This window comes from Haplochromis burtoni, unplaced genomic scaffold, assembly GCF_018398535.1.
Source record: "Haplochromis burtoni strain Fernald_Lab_line unplaced genomic scaffold, NCSU_Asbu1 Contig_111, whole genome shotgun sequence".
NCBI lineage: Eukaryota > Metazoa > Chordata > Actinopteri > Cichliformes > Cichlidae > Haplochromis > Haplochromis burtoni.
The window spans coordinates 853,638-873,823 of NW_024582472.1; the positions used below are offsets into that span (position 1 = coordinate 853,638).

A 20,186-nucleotide genomic window follows, 5' to 3' on the forward strand; every position below is an offset into this window, starting at 1 on the left:
CACACACACACACACACACACACACACACACACACACACACACACACTTTTGTTATAAGTTTAATTTCATTTGCCCAAAAACAAGCTCTCAGTAAAAGCTATAAAAGTCAACATAAAGCACGTTGTTATAATGGTACATCTGCAACTCTTCACTTGACATATGCATTTTTTTTTTTCTGGGAGAGAATAAAGTGATTATCCACAGTTTTGTTTTTTTTTGGCCACTAATTTACATGCTGTTATGATGATTATTTAAGCCTTTATGAAGGGCACTCCAGTATGTATGTATGTGGGATTGTAATCTAGTGTTTGTATGTTAATGGAATTGATGGAGCTGTATCAAGGTTTTGTGGTGGGTGGAATTGAAAATACTGCGAAACACAAATAAACCTAAACAAAACCTTGAACGTCGACCAACTAGATGGAAGGCCTCTGGACTCTGCAGCTGGATTTTAAATGTATAAAAAGCTACCTTGACCTCGCTAATTGAAATGGAAGGTTTCCATCAGAGTTAACAAGGTCAGCTGTGCTCACAGCAGGTGCGTAATGAAAAAATGGGAAGTTGTACGGGGTAAATAATTTGGTTTGTTTAAATGGAATGATGCATGTTTTGTTGCACAAATATAATTTACTGAGTGAAAAGCAGTGAGGACAAAAGTTTTGGCTTTAGGCCAGTGTCAGTTTTAATCACTGGCTTGTAGCTGAAATACCAATCTTCTCTTAGAAAAAAAAGAACAACATTTTGGGGAATAGATTCATTTTCCCTTTTTAAATCTGGTCTATATTTACAACTGCTTCTGGTTTTTAGGTGCTCTGCTCTGTGTGTAAACTTTCTTGCGGGTGTGATCACTATTACTTGAGGTCCCTTTAGACCCCCTGGGTCCCTTTAGAAATAATGTCATGTGCCTGTAGGGGATTAGTTTATAGCATAAATAGCTAGCCTAAATAATGCAAACCCTCTCTGGACCTCTGCTCTTAATTACTAGAGCTTTAGGAGCACCTTTTGTGGAGTGTTGTTCCTTGATCTGTATCTGTTTGCTTCTAATAATACTGTGTTTCTAAGGACTCCATGTACCTAATTGACTCTTAAGCCTTTACTTAGAGACTACAAATAGCCATGAGACAAACTCATCTTTTGGGATCTGGGGACAACTAGTCAGCAGTTATTATGTGGTCAGGTTCACTTCATCTAAATCATGTATTTCTGTGATGATGATAAAGATTCAAGTAAACTGCTTATCCAAAGAAGGCAGTCTCAATTAAATGTGGTGGTGGAGTGGTAGCTGTAGAGCTGCAAATACCCACTGTGTGTGTGAGTGCACACACCAGTTTGTTGGTGACTTATTGCTTTTTGGCAAAGATACTACACTGACATCATTCCTGTTAGAAATGACAGCTGGAACGCTGCAGCACATTTTCAGCGACAGCACTAAAGCACCACATAGTGGACCAAAGAGAGACTAGCAGTGAAACCTTAATATATGATGATGCTCTTAAATAGTATAGAGACTGACATTTAGGTAAGCATTTGTTATTTTAGGGGTCTCACTTTTGTATCACTTAATTAAATCCACCAACCAAGAAGGTTATCTGATTGATTCAATATATTTCTGTTTGTTTGTCTAATTGCTAACAGAATTTTTCAAAATTCGAGCCAGAGTTGGGTGAAAATATTTACCTGGGGTAGAGCTCGATCCAACTGGAAAGTGGTTAACTTTATTTTTTTAGTTGGAATTTTGGAAGTATTTTATGCCATCGAAGCTGAGGCAAAATTAGAAATTTCCTTTCATATCTTCACAAAACTCTTTAACTGAAACAAGAAAAACTGGGAAACATCGTCTTAATGTTCTCAAGAAAATATCACAAGCTAATACGGATGGATCCATGGATGCAGTCTCAAACGTGCTGTTTTTGCTGTTTCTGTATTTAATTTTGAGCTGATTTGTAGAAAAAATATTTGTAGCTTGATAAAAGAGGAAATTGGTTTTATAACTGAAAACATTCTTTGCTTCTTGCTTTTCCAGAGTGAGAATTATCTGTTTTTGTCTCTTTTTGCTTCATTTTTAATTGATTACTATCAGTTTTTCTTGTGGGATGTGGGGGTCTGTAAATCAGATAGCACCATATATGAAATTTGTTTCCTAATTTACTGGTGTTCATTGACAGTGTGACAAAATATTTACTGGAAAAATTATAGACAGCTAACTGGATCGTTGAGGCTGTAGTTGGCGCCCTACTCCTAAAGTGTTATCCCGAGTACTGTACATTGTTGGGATTGCCTCTGATTCTAAAACCCCCACCCAGCTCTAACATTATTCCGTAAACACAGCTAGTCTCAGACAGTCCAACTGAGATCATATTTTTTATCTTCAGCTTTAAAATTGGTTAAAATTTTAAAGCTGGTTAAAAATGAAAATCAAAGGTTCCTCTCCCAGTGTGCACTGCCTTTTAGATCTGATTAATTTCACTCGCAGATCAGATACATGTGGTCTTTGGTATCCCATCTCAATTATGCCAATTCATGATTGGCATGACTAATTAAAATATCTTACAAATTTAATTAACTTGTCTGTCACTCCTGTCACGCTTCTATCAGCAATTTTCATACCGTGAAGAAGACAAAGCACAACTTGGCTGCAGCTATTAGTTAAGCCTTTAGTAAGAAAACATATGGTTCATTAAAATCTGTTAAGATACATGGAGGTGGCATCCAAGGAAGTCATGTAACACCTTTTTTTCCAGACAGAAGAGTGAAGTATTTCAATTTACAGCATTTTGACCCAGATCAAACTAACTGTGTTGCCACGTTTCTGTTGAGCTGACTAGAACTCGCTGTGTGACTTTATTGAAGTTTTGTTGGAAAATCAAAGTTTGTTTTGTGTCGATCACATCAGAGATTATCTCTCACACGTTGTCTTGCAACAGCTTTTAGCTTGCACCTTTTTCTTTCTTTCTTTTTTTTTGTAAATCTCCCCTCCCTCGTTTGTGTGTGTGTCTCTGCGTGTGTGGTTGAAGCTACTCTCCAGGTCCTCATTACTACTAGTCTTCCCCTTGCCATTGGACTAGGGGCACCCTGGCATCTGCCCTGCTTGTGGCACTGCATTCAGCACAGGCTGGCTTCTTCACTGGCAAACTATCAATCCTCTGCAGTGGATCTACCGCTGAGCTCAAGTGCTGTCTGAAAACCTGTCATCTGCTTGTTGCCCAAAGTTCAGAGGGCTGGTTAGATGGGCTGTGTTTGTACAGCATGTACAAATGTGGGTTTTCTATATTTTTATAGAGAACTACTAATCTGTCAGGACAGAAATCAGATCATTAGGGATGAATTGCTCAATAAAACCTGAAATGGGTTCCTTCCCAGGTAAATAATAATAATAATAATAATAATAATAATAATAATAATAATAATAAAGTTTTTAAAAGAGCCCAATAGCAATTTTCAGTCACCTGTGCATGATTAAGTAAATATTCTGTAAGTATGCAAATCTAAAAAGAGCAGCATGGTGCGACATCTGACGTATAAATGTAAATTTTTTGTTTGTCCATAGAGAATTCAGCCTCAATCCCAACCCTCTGTACGACACTGTAAGTGTTCACAAAGTGAAATGTAAAGTGCAAGTCTTAGAAAGTGTTGGCTGGAACAAACCTAACAATATGCGTTTCATCCGATGCGCTCACATCTGTCTGTCCGTATATTTAAAGCAAATATAGAGCTGAATCCAAACAAAAGGGTGTGGTCCAGTAAAAAAGCCAGCAGTCTGTAGGTTTTTTTTTAAACCGATGGATTCTTTTGTTGGAACAAAAACCAACAGAAGGTTGAGTTTCCATGTCACAGGATGATTTTCCATTGCTGGTCTATGATATGACACACCAAGCCAGTTTCTGCGCTTTTGTACAGATTATCAAAGCATAAAAGATTTTCTTTGAGATGTAGTAGTAATTACTAAGCTTTTCATCTTTTTAAAAGCATACAGAGTAATTACATAAACATCCCAATACAAGCAACTATTAGAGCTGCTTTTGTTTGGAAGCCTCACTGGAGATTCATCTAATGCATTAACCTAACAGCTTCTCTGTCGCCATACGATTATCCTTTCTCTGCTGCTTTCTTTTAACTGCCTGTAATATTATCACTAAACAGCTCCTTTGCCTCCCTCAGCGATAATTTTAGTGGGTGAGGTAGGCAGATATTTAATAGAAGTATCTTCCAGAATCTGCAGTGATTCATTGTGAACAGCAGGCTTTGTGCCCCCCCCCCCCCCCCTCCTTTCTCAATTCATGGTACTCCCTCTTTTCTGCTGTCCAAATCCTATCAAGCTGTCATTTCAAAGTCCGGTGTGATTTGGGTTTTGCCCCGGGGTGGTGCACAATTAAAGCTCTGCTTGGCCCAAATAAGGGACACACAAAAACTGCTGGCACCTCCTCAAGGCTTACATCATCTTTCTCCTTTTTTGAAACTTCTTTTATGTTTCCTGCTGTCTCTCTACCCCCCTCCCTCTCTCTCTCTCTCTCTCTGTCTGTCCTTTTCTATCCCTCCTTTCCTTTTGGCCCTCTTTCGTTCTCTCCCTCCCTTCTCGCTTTAATTTCTTTGTCGTTTTAATTATTCAAAGACAATTTTGCCTGGCGGTTATCCTGTTTGTTCTGTCTCGTTTGGATGAGAAAACACCAGCCGCTAATTGACCAATTAGGCCAGCTCCAGATGACATCATTGTAACTTGTATGAGGAAAGTTTATTGCCGTCATCAAGCCAAAAGCAGGAAAGGCTGTAATTGAAATTTTCCTTCAGGTCTTTTTTCCCCCCTCAGTTCGTCTTCATGCATTCACATAATTGGCCGAGGGTGTTTGCAGTTACCTGTAATTGTCAATTGTACAGTAAGTTAGTGCAGTATTACCGTCTATCCAGTATCACAAGTTTTACTTTGAGGTGTAGTTACATATTGTGTGTGTGTGTGTATAATTTATTTGAGGAAAACAAAGTGGATCAGAATGATCTAAGCATCATTCATTGTGATTCAGGCTTTTGGTATTTGAACTTTCTCCTGGTACATTTTCACCTTGTCGGAGATTTTTGATTAAAGTTTAAAAACAATATCTTAATGGAGATAAACATATTAATGTGTGTTTGAATATCTCTTGCAAATCCCAGGACTTAAACTATTACAATAGTTATTCACCTGTGCTTTCATTGCTGCACTTGAATTAGATGCAAAATGAAGCAGCCATTGTTAGGTAACAGGAAAATGTTTTTAGCCTTATTGACTGTGTGTGCGCAGATCAGATAATCTATGAATTGTAACACTTTTTACACAAAATTTTATTAGCATATATAACTAGATGATGATTAACACTGATAAAAACAGTTAAAGTTGTTATATACAATAGATTCTTTTTAACTGTCTCTGTAACAGTGCAACCCACTGACAATGCACCCTTATGCAGTTTTTATATATTCCCTGGCGACACTCAGCTGGGCATGCTTGCTGGTTTTAGGAGCTTTTTGTTGTATTTCTAGTTTTTCAGTAGGATGCTGTTATTCCGGTTGATTTGGTTTCACACTTCCACTGTAGTGTCTTATATTGAGAGCTAAAATCTGCTGTACGGTTTATGCATGTGGTGACAGTCTTGGAAGTTGACTAACTGTCATATATGAAAAGAGTAATGTTTGTCTCAAATTTCAGATCCACATCTACAGCCTGGAGACGCGCAAACCGACAGTTTCTGTCGGCAACTCACCGGGAGATTTCACTTGCATCAACCTGAGAGACAGCTCTCCTCATCTGCTGGTGTGTGGGAACAAAGACAGGAGGTAGGACACAAAAACACACATACAGATGTAAAATCGTGCATAATATCAGAAACCTGAGCCAAGAATGCAAGCTAAAAGGAGTGTGCCTGTGAAATTGTTTTCTCAAAGCGACACCTGATGATGAAGAAGGCTGGAAAGCTAAGGTTACTTGAAGTGGATAACAGATGTTTTGAAAATGTGTGAAAGACGTGGCTTGATTAAATTTGTGAATTTTTTAGAGTACAACCTTTTATGTTGGAAAAACAAGGCTTTGAAAAGCTTTTTGAGATGAAAATTAATTCATTAACAGTTTTTTAGAAGAGTGATGTTCTGTTCTTTGTCTTAAATAGACAAATATCTCGCTTTTCATTGTCTTTCTCCTCCAGTACCTGGGATACTATAGAAGAGAAAAATTTGGCTATCTTGATTCTCTTCATTCATGTAGACACACTTACCACATTGCTAACCTGGCTCTCCAGTTGAGAAAAGGACACATAAAAGAGCCATTCTCTACTTGTTAGTGGTGCTACAGTGCATGAGCTGGCAGGAAAGAAAAAAATCCCTGGCGTGTCTTTGTCCAAAGCTGCCCCCGCTGTTTCTATTCAGCACCAAATCCATCTGGCTGTTAAGTAGTTGGCTGACAGCGAAAGACAGACCACATCGTATTGTTTAGGTTCTATTTTTTTTTCCCCTCTTCTTACTAGTTATGACTCCTGACATTCATACAAAAGCAGGAAATGCTCCACTAAAGATCTTTTGTCAAGTGTCACAGAATTGTGATTTTCATAGTAATATTCAACAGCACCCTTTGAATGAATAATTCAGTGATTTCCTCTTGGACTTTCTGATCAGATTTTGTCCAGAGAGGTACACACACCAGGTTGGCTCTTCCACTTTGGCCCCAGCTGATGCAGCGCACAGCCGAGGACAAATGGAAATTGGGAAACTGAGGGACAGTCTGAAATCTTGGCCCTTTAACAGGGTGGCTTAAGGCCAGAGCCTAATGCATCCCTTCTTTTTGTCCAAATGAGTTTTGTCCCTTTGTTTTTTGCGAGATCCAAGGAGCACCATGAGGAGTCCAAATGATGGCTGTCGGGAAAAACCTTGCCATATTTGTGTAAACAGGAACAATGTAACAAAGGGAAATATTACATATATTTAGAAATTGAAGAAATAATGAGTACTGTTACAATTAAGAAGGACTGCACATATTGTGTTCAGCTTTGAGACTGTTTTACTGGCAAACTTATCCTTCAATCAAATGTTTTGTGGCACGGCTTCATGAACAGCTATGCCAGTTTGAAGTTTGATAGATTATACATGGGCTTATCATGCTGACCTACAGAGGTCCATTTTAACCAGGAACATCTCTGACATACAGTGAAACAGTTAAGGTTTTATTGAATGGTTTGGACCAAAATATTTCACAGACACTGTTGTGACCAGACATTTACATACGCTTGTAATGATTTCTTTAAACTGTTGATTTTTCAGTGTAGAGCGATTGTACAGCATGCATCTTTAATAATCCTTTTTTTTAAAAAAAGACTTGGGTGTATAAGCTTGAATTTTGAATATTTTGGATTTTCTCTTTTGCAAACGCGGTCAAAATTATCCATGTACTTAAATACATATATTCACTTAAATCTTTTGAGGACAAAGGGAAAGTCCAAGGAAGGTCTAAGAAGGAGAACTGTAGATATACAAGTTAGGAAGGTTTTGGAATGGACTAAACAGGATAACACTAAGCTAATGTAATGACCCGCCCAAAGCTCTGACCTCAACCGTACTGATATTTTTGGACTGTGCTTAAAAGTCGAGTCTATGCGAGGAAACTAACCAATTTAAATAACTTCTTCCAATTCTACCTAGAGTGGTGAAGGATCCAGCCTGAATTATGAATGAAGGAGCTTGTTGATCACTACCAAAATCACCTGGTCAAGGTGCAACTTGCTACTGGACATTTACTTGAGCAAGTATACTTTAGACAGTTTGTGGATTACAGATGCACAATGCACTAAAAGCTCCAAATTACCACGACAGTCATGCCCATGATGAGTGCTTGTAAACTTCTGACCAAAACTGTATTTACTTTCTTTTGTGGTCCTTGAACTTTTCTTCTAGAGAAATAATGCGGTTGATATTTGTGGTTTTCAATGAAATATTTTTCATTTGGCATTAAATTCCAAACCGCCATTTGTTTCCCACAAGAATAAATAAATAAATAAATCCTAATAGGATTAACATCACTCTCAGCTATACTTTGTGCTAATTAGAAAATGCTAGCATGCTTAGTCTCGAAACAAAAGAAAGAAATTTGATGTCCTTACGTCATGTCTGGGCTCGCCTCTGTAACAGAATGCAATCACTTATTTAGCCTTTTTTCCATCAATCTTTCTGAAAAAATGAATGTCCCTGTGTTTTCCATAATCAAAGACTAATGGACATCAACAACAGCACTTTACATCAGATACGAAAACCTAAGTGATTTTTGCTTTGTGGCATGCTTTTTTCACAAACCACAGATGCATATTTCAATCCAAAAATAGCAGGCTTTCAATTGAATAAAAAATTGATCGAGAAACGCACAAGAAAATATGGGTTTAGTTGGAGATCTGTTGCCCACTGCATATGCAAATGAATATTTTTGCTACAACATTTTCGGTGCACAGGCTATACGTGGCACAGCATTATCTGGCACGCAACACAAACTAGCAGTTTATTCTACGCTAAGGGGAGCATCCACAGTTGTGCACATTGTATTACTCCAAAATCGATCAATTTTTTTTAAAAATTGTGGTGGAATTTGGTTTATTCCACTTAAATCTCCATCTTATTGTTGATCATTTAATACTTAACCCATAACTTTGAATGGAAAAAAACCCAAAATGAACTTAACAAATTATTTGAACACTGTTACTCAACTGTAGGAGCCAAAATTTGTTATTCCCAGTTTTTAAGACATCCATTTTAACAGAATATCAAGCTTAGCTAAAACTACAAGACCGGTGCAATCATCGAATCACACCACTGAATCGGTTGTCTCTCTCAGGGCGCAATGATTGATGTCTTCTTCCAGTGTTAGGTAAATAGCTTTTCAGGGGTTAACTGCACTTCTCCCACACATCTCGTATTAGGGAGAGCTCCTCTTGATTAATGAAGAAGAGCCTAGCCAGTGACAGTTAACTGAAGACAGAGCCGCCTTCTGCTTTAGATTTATGGTTCCCCAAGGTCTGGCAGTAATGGTCAGTCCTCATTGTTTAAACGTGTGCTTCCATCACGTAATGCCACTAAACAGGCAGAACTAACTGCAGACAACAAGTCCTCAGTGCCCATTTAGCTATTTAAGGCTGATTCTTTTAAAAAGTTTGGAAGGGAAAATGAAATCTGTCTGAGTCCCCAAAGTGAATTTGATTATGGTAATGAGGTCTTGGAAGAAGGTTGGGCCTGGATAGAGTCATGTCCTGGATGCTTTCAGCTGCAATAAACCCACAATGACAACAGATGGAGCTAAGGGTCCCCTGGGCTCATGTTGCTGATAAAACCTGGAGAGTAAAAAGCCTGCTCTTATTGCTTTTCATCCCTCAGATATACCAGCAAATTAATAATAATTATCATATCATCATAAAAGCTTATTTTAACACAGAAAGGATCAGAGAAACATAGAAAAGATTAAAAGAAAATCCTTGTCAAACTTTAAAAGAGGAAAACGGTAACGTTAAATACAAAAGTGAACAAAAGTACAACAAATGAAGTAAAACTTGCTACACTTTATTAAAAACATGAGGTGACAAAGATAAGTGTTTGAAAATGGATCAGAGAAAGTATCCTTTGTCGTGTTCATTCTGTCACGTTCGACATATGAACTGTTTATTTACAGTGCACAATATACACTCCCTATATGTGCTGTCAAATATATTTATACACTTTGAATTCCTTCTTATTTTCTACAGTATCTGCACAACAGCAGCCTTTTCATTCCACATTTGTGCATGTGGGTGTTTTGCTCGACCTTTGTGTTTTCTTTTTTTGCTTTGTTCTTGAATATTGTTTAGATCCTTGTTTAGTTGGTTTTGGATTTCTGTCTGTATTCCAGTTACTTATTAGTTGGTAGTCATGTTTAAATAACTACTATAATCTTGGTTTGTTGAATCAAATTATGAAATAGTTGTCCAGATGCGAGAACAAATAAAGCTGGGACTAAAGTTTGGAGTGGGCCATCTGTGCTGAAAAGTTTCCTTCAAGAAGTGAGAATAGAGTCCTTTTGTCTGCAAATGAATGCACTCTTTGATAAACTGTGGCTCTCCCTTGGTAATAGACATCCACTTTTGTTAAAAGAAATCCAAAATTAGCTAGAGCACTATTGTACTCACTTCACTTATTTTTCTATGGCTCTTACGCTGGATCGTCAGGGGAGTTTTATCAAGGATACCAACAATAAAGTGGCCTGTGAAGGATGTCTGACTTAAATAACTGTAGTTTTATGACAAAAGTAAGCACTTTTCTCTCAATAACTTAATATTAGTTTTGGTTTTTCCTTACTATGTCTTAGGGTGAGGGTGTTCGACATAAGATCCGGCTCTTCCGTCGCATCTCTGTACGCCCACCACTTGGGGGTCACCTCTGTGCAAGCGGATGACTGGAAGATTGTGAGCGGCGGAGGCGAGGGATTGGTGTGTGTCTGGGAGATGAGGATGGGAGCAAAGCTATGGGAGATGCACAACAGGTAGGACTGTTTTCAGTACAAACTGTCAGAAACACTAAAAAGATATAATTGTTTTTTAAACATGTTATTTCTGCTGTATCACATTATGAGTATGGTATTTGACTTTAACATTGTAGTAAATGTAGTTCCTCATTCGAACACATTTAACCAGTGATTATGATTACTCTGTTTTCTTCTCATTTCAGTTTCTTGTGCCACAGTTAACGTAATCTTCTCACATAAATGTTTTTTTTCATGTAAATTAAATTGCTTAAGACAATATTGTGGAGTCAGTTTAGCATCACACTCACATCTCCAAGCAGTAACTGTCATGTTTGTGGCGCCTTCACCGTGTAGAAAACATTCAGCATCTTAACTGGTATCTTTTGTAGATGCTACAGTAGTGGATACATCCATCAGCGAAACACATGCTGGCAAGAATGCGATTTATATATTTAATATTCAAGGTGTTATCCATCTTTGCTGCAGGCATCCTGTAAGGCATGTACGCTTCAACACCAGCACTCTGGTAACAGCCAACATCCCTGATGACAAGTCGCCACGGGGAGCTTGCATCACAGATGATGACCTAACAGCTCATCGCAGGTCGTGATCTCCCTCCTACACTTTTTTTTTTTTTTGCCTGGATCTCTTCTATTCTTCTACCTCCTATAAGTCTCTTGTACAAAAGCTGGGATAGGCTCCAGCCACTATGCAACCCTGATAAGGACAAGCAGAAAAGAATGGAGGGATTGATGGTTGATTCCTTTTGAGAAAAGCGATACAGCTGTCATTTCTGAGTCCTCAGCAACCTGTTTTTCAACAGGTTGCTGAGGACCTTCATTAGCAAGAAGGTAGTCTCACTGTAACCAGAGGTAGCAAAAATCCTTAGGTGAGATCATGTTTTTGTACAGAACAACAGTACCTTCTTTTAGTAAGACCTTACTCATCACCTTACCTGTAATTTGAGAAATCTGTCTGCCTATGCTTCTGTTTGTTCTTGGTAGGTCTATTAGTGGGGACACACACACACACACACACACACCCTGTGTCTTTGTTAGGATGAGCATTTTTCACATTTGAGCTAAAGCGTGTTACCAGCATCTCCCCAAAAATGACTGCTGTGTGGCTGCGTCGCTCAGACAAGCACGTTTGTTGGGCTATTTTTGTGAGGAGATTCGCTGTTAATGTAGTCACAAACTAACAAATTTAATTCGTACAGGCCTTGTGAATGGGTATGGAAAAAATGACAACTGGACAAACCGTTTTACAATGTTTAGTCACAAACAGATGCTAGACATGTTTTTGTAACGTCTTTGGCTTCTTGTGGCTTCCTTCAGTCACTCATTCATGTTGCTTGGATAAGCATTTCTTCAGAAAGCTACAGTCTGCCCTGAACACACACAAACAATCATTAAGTGATTGTTATCCCATATCCACATTTAAAAACAGTAATTTATGATTTTCTGGAGATGATGCATTTAGGGGATAAATGAGCTAAACTGCACGTCTGCCGTTTTGTCTCAGTCTTCTAAAGCAAAGTCTAGAAGACACAGTTTCTGTTTTTGTTACTGATGTCAGTGTTTTGTTTTTCTAAATTTCAGACACAGAGGAGTCATCTGCCACTATGACTTCTCTGAGGACGCCCTGTCACAGGATCACATCCTGCCCATCTGCAGGTCTGACTACATAGAGTCTTATGGCTACAACTACAACATCAGCCTAGCAGTGCCTTACGACAGGCTGTCTGGTTCCCATCCGTCCCAATGACACGCAGTTTTCCAGACTGCAAATGGACTTAATTGACTGCAATTGAAAAGACAGTAACATTTATCAGTTTGAACCTTTAATAAACTCTGTCCTATTATTTAACAGCTCCTCTTTCATCATCCTGATCAAATCAAGGCTATTAAAATGTAGTAGTGTCGGTGTATTGTATATAACTGTTGCATAGGTATCTCTATGTTATTGTTTAATCTAGCTGCCCGATGAAACACTGGGTTTGATGTAGTCCAACATCACAGGAATAAAGTCATTTTTACCTCATTTACTATATGCAAATCATTTGAATATTCTTTCCTATTAAAAAATGTACACAAGCATTTTTCTTCACATTTATTTTGTTTATTAATAGAATTAATTGAGAGGGCTGTCAGATTTCACCTTAGAGAAAGTACACTCTCCCATATACCAGTAATCAAAAATAGTGCATTTTTCTACAGTACATCAGTAGTGGTTGGTTACACAGAGGAACACAGCAAAAAGAGCTATTCTGGAGCTACAGAGGAAATGGTGTGTGCCTGCAGCGTCTCACTTTGGATGCCATAACAGTTGACCCATGAATGCCAGAGTAGCCACTGAGTTAAGCTAAAGTGAAGATTCTCTCTAGTATAAAGAAACCCTCACATTACCTGCTGACTGCAGTGGAGCTTGTAGAATAGTTGTAGTGCTGGGAGACTGGTGTGTGTTGTGACCAAAGCCTAAATATAAACCTCACTGCATTCGTTCATACTAGCTATTTTTCAGATAATAAAACATAAAAACTGAATTCTTAAAGCTTAACTGAAGAACTCTGGAAAGGCACAAGTGACATGCAGTCTTTAAAACTGGCATGAAAATGAACTTACAGCAGTGTGTTACATTTATTTAGCATTTTTTCCTGTTCAAAAATATATTTGTTTGTCTTTATATATTTATTTATTTATTTATTTATATCAGAAGTGGCTGGCTTCATTCCTTTTTAGGACTGGTGACACTGTGCTAAAACAGCAGCAACATAAATATTTCCTTACAACAACAACCCAATCAAGAGCTTAATTTCCCACAACGCATTGTTGCGGTGTTCATGTCCAAAAAGCGAATGGACATCCTGGACTCCATTTCAATGCCTTTTAAAATCTGTGGGCAGAAAACATTGAAAATATATTTATCCATCTATATCTAATATATAGATATATCTGCATATATAAGGTAAGTGCAAACCTGTTCAAAATGCTCAAATGTGATTCCTTCATAGAAATCATCCGGGGCCTGGAATGAGACCAGTGACTGTGTTACTTCGCTGCACATGTGCAAATTTCTTGTAACAGTTCAGCTTTGGTGAGTTTTCTTACCATGTGGGGCACATTTGTGCTTGCCACCTCCAGCATGGCAGCATCTGCTATCGACCTGGCAACCTCGGTCTCAATGGCTCCGCTTTGAGACAGCAGCTCCTCTACCACCTTGGATGTGAACAGAACATTAAAAGTCGACTCCACACGATGATTTCCAAATACAGCGAGAGGTAAGAAACTCAGCTCTTACATTTTAAGAATGGTATTCGCAGCCAATCAGCTCGCTTCGATTAAGTGCCCAAAAATCCACTTGGATTTATATTAACGGTCTTTGTGATAAAACATTATCTGTAAATCTTGCTTTAACCCAACTTAACATCTGGGTTAATTCTTGCAAGTATGAACAGTCTTTTGAGCTATTAAACTAACTTGTTCTGCAGTTGGTTTGCAGTTAATCGCGTATGTGTCACAGCAGGTGCCTACCATATTATTTTCACACGAAAATTAACGGTGAAGATGGCTGAAGAGTACTGTATGTTATATGTCTTTATGTGCTTTGGCTGATAATGCTGTTTGAGGGCCATGTGGGTGTGTACAGACTGGTTCAGTCAGTCTTTCAGTGCAAGGCATTTTAAATCTTTTGCAACATTAGCTGATGAGTCGTCTTAAATATAAATTTCAAGGAGATTTCTGTTTTTAAACCTGAGATGTACATTTAGTCATCAACATTTCCACAGTCCAGCCTTTTAATACAAAATACTTAAAGTACATACACGTTATGTGCATGTGGCATTGTTTTATAATGCTGCCTGGTGTTTAAAACAAGGGCCAGTTGGGTTTCAGTAGAGTATATGACCTAGTCTGGTTATCTTAATCCCTGAAGAAAAAAAAAATGTCAACACAAATAATTAAAAAAAAAAAAAAAAGTTCCTCAAGGGCACTTACGTACTATATCAGGACTGCTGAGGAAAAAATGCATTTGTAAGTTCTGGTGAAAGCCAGCCCTTCAGATTTTCTTACACGCAAGGAGCTACATCATAGCCATAGTAAGCACTAGTTAAATTAATAAACCATTAAGAAATGTGCTTCACTTACAATCTCCCTTGATTACTTCTTCCTTTATAATAGGAAAATAGATAACGCTGTCCCACAATTCAAAGTGACACAATAGTCGACTGTTCACAAAATCAGTCAACATAACTGACAGGACAGATAATGTAATTGTTGATTAAATAGAGTATTATTCTTTACCTGCCTTATTTTGAACTTTGAACATTACACCACTGTAATAAAAAGGTTTGTGTAACATTGTTTTCTCCTGTGATAATGTCATTTTTTAAAATGCTCTAATATAGCTCAAATTATTTATAAAGTAATTAAAGTGACTTTAATGTTTACAATAATTAAGTTTGTTATGTTATGTCCTCCATTTAAATGTTCCTGTGTTGGAATTTTTACTTAAGGCTTCTTATCAGCAGCTATTGTGTATGCTAGTGTGTGCATGGTTAATTTCTCTTACCGTCCTGTACTCATCCAGAGTAATAATGCCATCATTGTCTGTGTCGTGCATGTTGAACAGGACTATAAAAAACAAAACAAAACAAAAACAAAAACACACAAACAAAGCAAAAATGGTTTATCAGATTTTCATCAAGTCACAGGATTTCACAGAGAAAGTTGAGGAAGAAGCAATTAGACGTATGCTTAAGAAGATACTGGAATAACAGTACTATGACTATTTACTGTAGCCCCATAACAAATTTACTAGTAACAGCCATAAACTACTCTCTGCTAATAACCAGACATTTTGACTATTTTGCTGATCTGAGATTTAATGTCGCATTGTCTCCGTTTTACAAATGTATCAGTGTGACAGTAGGAAGGCTATGCTAACTTAAAGTTGCCCAAAGTTCAAATAAATAAAACATGGGAAGTAAATATTCGGAAACAACAGGTGACAACACAGAAAGCATTCCTTTCTTTTTATGTCAAGTAACTGACTGTTGGAGAGCAAACTGTTTTTCCCTCTTCTTGTTATTCTAAATGTCATTTATTCTTAAAAGGAGTTCCAAGAGTACACAAGAGGTCACATTAGTCACTTGCACGCCTCCATAGTTTAAGGTTGTCAGAGACTGAAACTTATATTATATTTCTATTCATCCCTCCCTTCCTGCTCGTCATTGTTGTGTTAACATTAAAAATGTTTGTGGTATGCCATTTCTTCTCTTTAGAATTTAAAGAGGAATCAAACTGGCAAGAATAGTAAAAAACTTTTCAAATTACATTTGTTCATGTTTTATCAAATTAGACATTTAGCAAGGAGACAAATTAGCTTTAAGGTCAAGTTTTACGGGCATATTTTTGTAAGACTTCAAAGAAGTCTTACACAATATACACTGTAAACATTCATTCATCAGTTATGACTAAACACAGAAAGAATATGTATGAACCATGAGTCACATCTGCTATTGTAGCTTCAGGTTTTGACCCATGGATCGAACAAGAAGGCTAACTAACTGGATCCTATCATGCATCTGTCATTTTGAGCTCTTCTGGTATCATACCGTGTCATGCTTCCTTGCCCCCGTGCAAAACTAAGAACCAAGCACTAGAATCTGGTACTGCTAAAGATAATTTTGCAGGTTGAGGATTGACTCAATTCATTTACAGACACACTTGTGCTCACAAATTACTCAGCTAACCCACAATTTGCCGTCACTTGCAAATGTTAAATATTCCTTATAATCTAACATTGTGTTATATGCATTTGTCCCACTATACAACAAGTAGCTTAAAAAGAAAGTGAGTCCAAAATAAAGAGAAATCACAAATGTAGACTGTAGTGCCTATTGGAACACTGACTAATTATTATCTATTCCTATAGAGATACGATACTATATTTATCCCAAATTTATTTACACACACACACACACACAACACAAACACACATCACACAACCAATCACACACACACACACACACACACACACACACACACACACACACACACACACACATAATTTGAGCGGTTACAGGGGCATAACTACATGCGTAGACTCATTATTCAAACCTGACAACAACTGCTTAGAAGGATTCAAAACAAAAAAAACAAAAAAACAAAACTGGTTTTAAAAGCATCACCTGTCACATGTGTAAGCATCACCACACAGTCTTATCCAGAAGCATGGCACACTTCTTTTTTTTTTTTTTTTTTTTTAATTTTAAAATTGAGATACACACAAAGAGAAGTGAAGACAGCATTTGAAAAAAAAAACAAAAACAAAAAAAAACAAAACCCCTGATACTTACAGCGAAGCTTTTGTTTTCTTACAGTCACCTTCTCTTCTTCTGTCGCTGTTGAATTCACAGGGCGGAAGTGGGACATGACCATGAGGAACTGCTCAAAGCCAATCTCGTCAAGGGAGCCAACATCATTCTGATGCTGGTTCCTGTATCACAATCAAAACAAACCAATGTATAGGCTTGTTTTAACCAATGCAATTTCTGCATTTTCCTGCCTTTTCTGGTTAAAAAAAAAAAGAATAACTATAAATAATGATAATCCTAAACTATTCATTTTGATACAATGGATGAAAATATCTCCATATTGTGGGAAAATAAAACATTTGTTTTTAATTCAGTTTGTCACAAGAGTTGTTTGCTTGTGAGCAGAAGCCACATGCATTCACAGACAGCTTGTTTATTATGCAGTTCATTGTGGTTTGTTCTGCTGCTTTCCACCCTCCAAAGCATGACACAGTGATTAAAAATGCCAACAACTGTCTTGTAATAGCAACAAAAAAAACCCTCATTTTCAAAGCTGCTGCTTCATGTGAACAGGTGGATAATGTGTGTTCACAAAGTGTATGGATGTTCTTTTAGCTGAAGACTGAACCCAACAATAACAGTTACTTCCACATATTAGGTTCTCTTCAGCCTATTGTTTTCATCAGCCAAAACACACAGAAGTCGACAGTAAACAACTGATTCTGATTAAAGAGTTCAGTGATCTTGACATTAACCATACGGGTAACAGAAAGAATATGGTGTCATTTGATTGTACTCACCTTTTATCAAAGAATGCAGTAATAATTTGCTTTCTGATTGGGTTGTTGTTCAGGGCCGGTATGCGGTCCAGGTCATCTCGGCTGCAGTGGGACAGGATAAGGTTTAATTCAGTTTTATTCATGTGGCACCAAATTGCAACCTGTCAACTCAAGGCACCTGTTGTTCACTATACTCCAGTCTACTACACAGTCAGATTGTTTTTTCTTTTTATTTGGACAAATTTAAATAACATTAGAGGGTGGTAATGAGTGTGAATAGTGCTATCTGTCCAACCTACCAGAACAAACATTTGTTCCCCCTTTCTTTTTCAAAATAAGGAACCAAAACCCGGCCACTGTGATCATGTGGCATGTCTATATATGAAGTGGTGTGTTTGCACAGTAAGTGTTTGCTCTGTATTACTAATGCATCATTATCTGCATGTTATATTTGCCTAATGTCTCTCTTTTTGGTGTGTGTCTATATCACCATTACATTACTTGTTTTTGTCTGTGCTGGAAAAGCCAGAAATCCTCACAGTTCCTCAGCCTGACCATACAGTATTTCATCTTTTAGCAGCAACTGCAACGTCTCCATTGTGAGTCTGAACTGCCAGTCTGCAACTGCCATACTACTATATCAGCCAAAGAAAGCCCAGGTGTTTCCATTAAAACCACTTGCGAGCTGACCCCCATGTAACAAGACATGTTACCTTATTTTTTCATGATTTCCACTCAGCTGCTGGAATCTCTGGTAAAGATTTTTGATCTGCTCCTGTGAAACTGTAAAGAAGCACACAACAATGTGAATGTATTTGTGAAGATTTTTACAGTAATGCTTATAATTATACATTCACTTAACTTTGTTTGTTTTTAATCAAATTGTATGGGTGCTGCTTTGCTATCAGTCTAATGGCAGTGCAAACAAACTGAACACCTTTATGCAATTTCACATGGTTACTTAAATCAGCACTCATTTTTTTAGGTCTACATACCAGAAGCCTTAAGCATGATTTTCTAGTTCTACCTGGTGCCTTATCAAACTAGTTTGGAATTTCTAATCATTGTGGACAACACCCCTGTTTATTGTGACCTTTCCCCCGTTTCCCAAGAGCATGTAAATTAATGCTTTTATACAAACCAGTTTGTTAGTCATTGTTGGTGGTGCAACAAACACTCAACTTCATGGACCAATTAGCCAAAGCCAAAAGGGGGGGCAACAACAACAACAGAAGAATCTGTGGTATTGTGCTCAACAAAAAGCACACACACTTGTGGGTGCAATGAAACATATCAATTCATCAAACTGCGCAGAACTCAAGTCCAGAAAGCTCTCCAGCTGAGCCCAGAGAGAGACGCACCTTGAAGAAATGAAGGCAATAAAATAGTTCAAAGTCTCAAACATACAAAAGCCATAAAGTTGATTCAAATCTAATCCCCGTTTATCAGACTGGCATGCCGCTACTTGGAGACTCGCCTTTTAAAAAGAAGACGAAAAAACAAAACTCTACTTACTTCCGTAGTGTTTTAACTTGTTTATTTCACTCTTCCACATACAGACGGTAAAGTGTTGAGTGCCTCAATGCGCCAACAATGTATACAATCGCACTGAACAGTAGACCTGATTTTAAACTTGCGTCTGTTAGTCATAACTATCGCTATTAGATCGTTTTAAAGATCCTCTTTTGCATATTAAGTACGTAAATATTACACCCGTCACACCATGTGTCACATGTCGAGCCCATTTACACAAAGTTATGGGACCGTCTCATTTCTTTGACAGCTACTCCGTGTAAGCAATCAACCTCTCTTCTTCCCGTTGAGATTAGGTTTTTAATTTAAAAATAGCTAGGCGTTTGAAAAACATTGGAACAAAATGCGGTTATTGCTCTTTCCGCCTTAAACCGAAATTGACCTACTTTTGCCAAGTACCATTTAGACCTCTTTAAGATATGTTATTAACTCAGAATTAAACAGTAGGGGAAATTACGTTGGGCAACTTGTAGCCCCGATTACGTGAGTAATAAGGAGTGCAACATGGTTCCATTTAATTCCAGTAGTTTTCACACAGTTGTATTTCCTTTTTATTGACCTCATTATGCGGTTTTAATATCAGCCAGCACACTAGAAAAACAGGTCGGCACGGCTATCAACTAATTGTTAATCACTAGTCTCCCTTCGTTTCCTCGACGACGCGTATCACAGCTACCAGCCTTTCCACGATGCAAGTGAAGCACTTAACTCAAACAGCACGGTGCACGGCATCAAACGAGAATCTTCCTACTTACATCCACTTTTGTCAGTCAGATCGTCGTAGTTGTGCTCGGGGCGCGTCTGCGAAGCTCCCATTCTTGCTGCTTCACCGCTCCGTCAGAGCGCATACTTTGTTTGAACTTTTCTGTAGTGTTGCAATATTAACCCGCTTCCCTCTGCAAGACACTAGAAGTGTAGTTTGCTTCTGGCGTCCTGGGAACGTCTGGCGTCCTCAAGGTCCTAAATCCACACAGTGTGCGGATAAACCACCTGCTGCTTCATGTTTCTCATTAGCGCAGATGTAGTTAGTGATGTGTCGTGAACTAGAAAACAATGAATACACTA

At 37.9% G+C, this 20,186-nt stretch overlaps 2 protein-coding genes across 3 annotated transcripts in view; one reads left to right on the top strand and one right to left on the bottom strand.

Annotated features, from left to right (window-relative positions):
• fbxw8 (F-box and WD repeat domain containing 8) overlaps positions 1-12,592 on the top strand; it is a 22,758-nt gene extending 10,166 nt beyond the window's left edge. The window contains exons 8-11 of the mRNA XM_005928865.3: positions 5,679-5,806; positions 10,338-10,511; positions 10,980-11,096; positions 12,095-12,592. Coding sequence (XP_005928927.1) covers positions 5,679-5,806; positions 10,338-10,511; positions 10,980-11,096; positions 12,095-12,260 — 585 coding nt within the window. The 3' untranslated portion in view covers positions 12,261-12,592. The remainder of the gene's footprint in view (positions 1-5,678; positions 5,807-10,337; positions 10,512-10,979; positions 11,097-12,094) is intronic.
• Positions 12,593-13,233: 641 nt separating this feature from the next.
• Positions 13,234-20,073, bottom strand: tesca (tescalcin a). 2 transcript variants are annotated; one of them, XM_005928863.3, is made up of 8 exons: positions 19,877-20,073; positions 18,302-18,371; positions 17,610-17,690; positions 16,852-16,991; positions 15,063-15,124; positions 13,604-13,711; positions 13,473-13,520; positions 13,234-13,388 (listed from the first exon to the last, which is right to left on the bottom strand). In XM_005928863.3, the coding sequence occupies exons 1-8, from the start codon at positions 19,935-19,937 to the stop codon at positions 13,296-13,298; spliced, it is 663 nt and encodes a 220-aa protein (XP_005928925.1). In that variant the 5' UTR covers positions 19,938-20,073; the 3' UTR covers positions 13,234-13,295. The 2 variants fall into 2 exon arrangements, with proteins under 2 accessions (XP_005928925.1, XP_005928926.1); XM_005928864.3 differs by lacking the exon at positions 19,877-20,073 and adding an exon at positions 19,104-19,870.
• Between the last annotated feature and the right edge of the window lie 113 nt (positions 20,074-20,186).

What these genes read in the sequence shown, in the direction of transcription:
- tesca (XM_005928863.3), bottom strand. Translation starts at nt 19,937, where the DNA reads ATGGGAGCTTCGCAGACGCGCCCCGAGCACAACTACGACGATCTGACT. An exon ending in TCTGACTGACAAAAGTGGAT is followed by an intron (nt 18,372 to 19,876) that starts GTAAGTAGGAAG and finishes GCTTCTTTACAG; the next exon opens with TTTCACAGGAGCAGATCAAA. An exon ending in CATTTGAGCATTTTGAACAG is followed by an intron (nt 13,389 to 13,472) that starts GTTTGCACTTAC and finishes TTCTGCCCACAG; the next exon opens with ATTTTAAAAGGCATTGAAAT.